The sequence below is a fragment of the Nematolebias whitei genome, chromosome 16 (assembly GCF_014905685.2).
Source record: "Nematolebias whitei isolate Nwh7 chromosome 16, NemWhi1, whole genome shotgun sequence".
Lineage (NCBI taxonomy): Eukaryota > Metazoa > Chordata > Actinopteri > Cyprinodontiformes > Rivulidae > Nematolebias > Nematolebias whitei.
In genome coordinates, this window is record NC_056513.1 from 366,678 (window position 1) to 372,821 (window position 6,144).

The 6,144-nt window shown below is 37.6% G+C and overlaps 1 protein-coding gene across 1 annotated transcript in view; it reads right to left on the bottom strand.

Annotated features, from left to right (window-relative positions):
* Nucleotides 1-6,144, bottom strand: part of LOC119422990 (large neutral amino acids transporter small subunit 3-like) — a 122,059-nt gene that overhangs the window by 17,110 nt on the left and 98,805 nt on the right. The window contains exon 14 of the mRNA XM_037690400.1: nucleotides 4,785-4,858. Coding sequence (XP_037546328.1) covers nucleotides 4,785-4,858 — 74 coding nt within the window. The remainder of the gene's footprint in view (nucleotides 1-4,784; nucleotides 4,859-6,144) is intronic.

Here is a 6,144-nt window from a genome sequence, read left to right on the forward strand (position 1 = left end):
CGGTAAAATCTTTACGAGAAGTGTGCGCAGTCCAAAGATGTTCCGGGTGTAATTGCCCGTCGCTGTTTATTAGAAATGCGTTAATACGTGAACGTCGGGAAAACGTTAAGAGGTGTGGGTCTTTCTGACAGTTCAAAAAAACTCTACTGAGTTTTGGGTGCCTGTGGGGAGCTTTGCTAACTCTCTGAAAGATGTTGTCGGCCCAGGGATCCTGTTTTTGGTGATAGTCCCCTTGAGGTCTGCAGCTGGTGCAGACCGGTCAAAGAGCACAGCGATAAACGACGTGTTGGTTATAGCAGTGCTTATTGAAACGGGAGGATCTTTCAAATATACACCTACGTTAAATAATATGAGGTCCGGGAGAGACCAGCAGAGGTCCGGGAGAGACCAGGAGAGGTCCGGGAGAGACCAGCAGAGGTCCGGGAGAGACCAGGAGAGGTCTGAGAGAGACCTGGAGACGATCGTGTGAAGTTGTTAGAGTAGTAATGGGGTCAGGTTAGTTTTTAGGGTAGGCAGTTGAGGGACATTTAGAAATTTTGTTTTAAAGGATAAGAGGTAAAATGTGTTGTATATGTCTACAGCCTTGAAAAGCTGATAAAATATTAGGAATGAGGTGCATCTATGTGGGTGGTGTTCCTAAGTGTGGGTTTTTGAGCTAAAACTGACGCTAGTCAAAACTAAAATGTGTACGTGATGTGAAAGTGATATGAAAGAAGTGTGTCCATGGTGCGTGTCCTGGGATGAGTGAATGTCTTGTTATAAATGTTGATCTAACAAACTATGAGATAAATTCCAAGTTGATCTTGGACTAAATTATGACTTTTGAACTAGTCTTACTCATAGCTTTCTGCAGGTGGTATGGTTAGTGGTAGCAGGGGCCCCTACCACACTGCCACGCAGCTTAGCTAGAAACTGTAATATCAACAGCCACCTAGTACAAGGTCACTTAATAACAACAAATATATGAAGACGTATAAAACCTAAGGCGGAAGAAAACATCACACATCTAAAAATTGGTAAGTGACCTTTTTATATTACCATAAATTTATTTAAATAACTTTTGAAGACCAACAGGTACAGTTCAAACTGGGAGCCCAGACAGAAAACAGAAATTTCCGCACAAGTTGATGTGAGTAGATGAACACACAAAGACCTTCTCTCTGAAGATAATGTGACAGGTCAAAGATGTTTTTCATTTACCACAGTATCATGTGTGTGGATTATCGTGTCGTTGTGTCTGGAGTCGATTGACTGGAGCCTGGTCGCCTAGATAAACAGGACAACTACCAGTGTTGTCTGACCGTGTTTTTTTTATTTTATTTTTATTTTTTGCAAGATTTTGAATTACTACAGGTGAAAGTGAATTAAATCAATTAGGGAACATGTCTGTGAAATTAAACCAATCAGGGTAAAAGTATTTGGGGAATATTGTGATAAATATATTAGTAGATTAGAAACAGTTATAATGACATATTTCTATAAAAGTTAAGTGTCCTTGGCTGAGAACACTCTTTATGTATTTGTTATTTAACAAAAGTATTAAACTTAAAAGACAAACAGTAATAAATCTAAGATGTAGACGGAAAAACATTAAATATAAATACACTAGTGGTATAAAACAATTCTTATGAGAGTCCCTTAAAGACAGAAGGATGATTTAAGATGGGGGAAAACAATTCCAGATTAGAGCTTATTTTTATTAAATAAAATTGCAGGGTCTGTTGGGGGTGATGACAGCTCTCATCTGGACTCAGGAGAAGAGGAGAGTAGACAATAATATTTAAACATTTGAATTAATCATTAAAAGTTACATAAATAAATAACATGTATACTATTCAGCTTAAGCAACACTGGTTCATGCGAGTGTTGGTAACGGAGCTGTGTAAGTTTGGTTTTTAATTTCAGGTAATAAAAGTATTAATCATTTTATTCCTCCCACAGACAAAACACATGCATGTTAGGTTTTGAGGTGCAGGACCTCCTTAGCAATGTTAGGCTTCCTTTGCTGGGGACGTCTGGTGACCTAAAAGGTATTTGCCTGGTTAAATAGAAGTCACGTTCAAACACACACATGTGTGCACACACACACACACACACACACACACACACACACACACACACACACAGAGTGCTGAATATTTTACAGAGAAGAAAAGACATCATCTTTTCGGACAAACACTATATGTTAAAATGTACCCCAGTGAAGGTTCACCTTCAAGTAATTGACAGATAAATGGATCCACCTTTAAATTATGGACAGTTTTAAACGGTAATACAAGTCGACATTAACTATGGGATTGAACAGAATGTCTTGAAGGAGTCATGATGAGAGCTGTGATTATCTCACAGTGAGTGACCTGCAGTTTTAAGATATAGTCTTAGTATTAAATTAAAGAAATGCAGATTAAAATTGGTAATTTTATGTTTTCAAAAGAGAAATTTTCACTTCACCGTTGCCTGTCCCTTAAAAAATTACTGATTAAACAAAGATTATCTTTGAGGATTATTTTAATGATGTGATTTGTACATCTTGAACAATATTAACCCTTCACAGGTCTCTGGAGCAGTGCTGAACTAAAATAACTCCTGTGAATGCTTTTTAGAACTGTTAACTATAAAGTGCTGCAGCATGGATGGATGGCTGTACAACCCCCCTCTCCCCCCCCCCCCCCCCCCCCCACACACACATACCATTTTTCTCTCTACAGGAGATGCCAGAAGGAAATTGAGAACCTAAACTGGGCAGATGGGACAAGTAGTGAGGTATCAAAGTGTTATGTATTACTGAATACAAGTAAATATTGATAATCAGGAAAGACACAATTCATGATTTTAAGTAAAGACTATTGATTTTTCTATAATGAGATGAGCTAAATTTTAGAGGTTGTTTTGGATAATGAATTAGGCTGGAATATTACATATAATATAAGGAGAAAAAACTTTGCTAGATATTTTACTTCTAAATTACTAAAAATGTTCAGTGACAGAGTTACAGGCAGATTAAATCAAATCTATAGATGTGTTTTTATCTCAAGTAAGGTTTTTACAAGTACTAATAGAGTTGGAATACACTATTTTTACTTATTTTTAATTATTCTTAAATGGATACTAACAGAAAATATATAATAATGAATTTTAACAACTACTAACATGATTTAAGATATAGCATTTTAGAGTGATGTTGCATAATACTTATCAATGACTTGTGAAATTTGGTGCATGGAGAAAAACAATAAGTGTTGCTGATAAAATGCTAAATGTGATGACTCAATTCAGAAAAACTTGACAGGAACAGGATGATGGGTGTAAGGATGGACTCTGTGTGGCTGGTTGCCAGCAGGGTGTTGTGCTGTTTGTGTCTCTCATCACCTGTTCAGGTTATCTAAGATGAAGAAGCTCCAGGAAGGTGAACACAGGGAACACCTGTGTGAGTTTGTGATCAACGTTCCCAGAGAGGTGTCAGATGAGTATGAACCTGCAATATGAACCATTGACTTACCAATAGTGAATGATAATTGATAATTATATATGGATAATGATAATTATAGAAATTTAGATAGATGACTGATAGAGTTTTGTGATATTGTGGGAGAAGGATGTTTGTTCTTTTTTCCTGATAATGCAGCTTCAAACGAGTCGCTGACAGAGAGGTTGCGAGTCCAATGACAGGGGTTTGAAGGATGGAGGCCGGACAGATGTCCGAGGAAATGCCCCTGATGAGGGGGAATGGAGTGGAGTGCCGGGGGGGAAAGTCACCGGTTCTACTCCCAGAACATCACACATCAAATGAGGGTGTTATCATTTATCATGACTGAGGGTTCTTTAAGGTTCATACTGATCTGGCTGTGACAGTTTATTGACATCAAATTGACATCACTTATCATTATTAACATCTAATTAACGTTACCAGCACAGTTAAGGGTTTTCTATTTTCTGATTTTACTTTTAAACATATAGATGGAGGAGCATTTTTAAAATATATCTTTAGCCAATCAAACACTTTGAAACTGTGAACTTACTGATTTTATTAAGCTATGAGTTAATAAATGATAACTGATGGACTAGAGTTTTTGGATTTTTACATGTACTGAAATGATTATAGAATACTGTTTTGACATTACAAATATTTATAGGTTGTGTTCACAATGGACTGTAAATGGACTATACTTATACAGCACCTTTCTATCTTATTTCAAGATACTCAAAGCTCTTTACAACAATCTGTGTCCTCATTTACCCGTTCATACAGCTCTATACTAGATCTCTACAAAGCTAATTGAACAAATCATTCTAAAGAGACTAATCAGTGCTTTATCACATTCATACACCGATGGGACACACATCAGAGGCTATGAGGGGTTCAGTTGTTAGATGTTATGTCAGATGTTATATTTATTATCTGCATCGTTTTTATGTCTATATTCTGATTTAACCTCATTTTGTATATTGTTTTGTGTGTTGCCTGTTTTTCTATTTGTACAGCACTTTGGTTGGCCTTGTCGCTGTTTTAAGTGCTCTACAAATAAAATGGTATGGTATGTATTGTATTGTATTGTATTGTGTTGTGTTGTGTTGTATTGTGTTGTGTTGTGTTGTGTTGTATAAACAATGAAGAGAAACAATATTTTGCTTTGTAAAGATGAGAAAAATTAAGGTTCTAATGCTTGTTTTGTGGATAGAAGCTGCAAAATACTTGCTTACTGCAGTGTTAATTTTCTACTGACCACCACCTTTTTAATTGGATGTGAATAAAAATGGTTAGTTTTAAAGGCGCAATGACTCACACAGCTGCATAAAGACCGCCACAGCAAGAGTGGATAAATCCTCTCACAACGGTGTGAAGAACAAACGACACCACCTGTTGAAGAACAAGACACAAAACAATAAACCTTTGAGTAAATCTCAACTTTCCTCTACAGTTTTCAACCCAAGCGGGTGTTTTAATTCTCAGCCCTAAAAAAACCCAACTTGTCAGATACCATCAGTGCGGGTGGCATACAAAGTAAAATAGAAGTTTAGATAAACTATTTTGCAGGGGGCCCAGAATGTGAAGGGTCTTCAGTTTTTTCTAGGGGGTCAAGAATAAGCAAGTTGCTCGTTGACTTCCACAATTGAATTAGCCATGGCATTTTGCATTTGCCTGGATCACAGTCAACTCCTTTAGGAATATTTGCATTTAACAACAAAGTCCATGTTCAATAATCCAGGTATACAATCCAACATTTTTCAGTCAGGTCATCTGGATAGTTTTTTTTTTTTTTTCTGGCTGAAACGTTTCGCCTTCGATCCGGAAGGCTTCATCAGTCAAGGAAACAGTCAAGGAAAGGTTGGAACTTCTAGGATTGCCATCCTAGAAGTTCCAACCATCATTTCCTCTTCCCGGCAGAAGACACTGAGGGTGAAGATGTCAATGAACCAACGCTGAAAGATCTGACTGGGATTTTGCAAGTGTAGCACCCCACTGCCCTGTCTGCATTTTCATTCATTCAACCTTTATTTCTACAGGTAAATCCCATTGAGCCTCGAGGACTCATTTACAAGAGAGACCTGATTTTAACAAAGAATGATGACAACAATGGACAACAGCAACAACAATAAACAGTTATAAAAAGTCATACAATTTTTTTTTTTTACAAATAGGAAGACTAAAAAAAGAAAAATAACAAAAAACAGCTAGATTCTAAGGCGAATGTAGAAAACTAAAAACAGGAACATGTCTGCATTGGTCCCTGCCAGGAGTCCAACAGATTCTTAAAGCCACTTAGAGAGGTCAAGGTCGAGAGCTTCAAATCTTTTTGTAAGATATTCCAGGAAACAGGAGCGGAATAAGGGAAGGCCCTTTTGCCTAATTCAGTCCTCACTCAGGGAACACTGCAGGTAATGATGTCCTGAGAGCGCACGCTGTAGCTGCACTCACACAGAGACATGTAGGAGGAGATGTATGAAGGCAGCAGACCAAGAAGTGATTTAAAGATGAAAATGTGCCAGTGAGAGAGTCTGTGTGAAGTTAATGATGACCAGTTAACCAGTGAATACTGGGTGCAGTGGTGGGTACGATAATCACAGCCAGTTATGAATCTTAGTGCACCATGATAGACAGCATCCAACATCTGCAGCATCCAACATCTGCAGCATCCAACATCT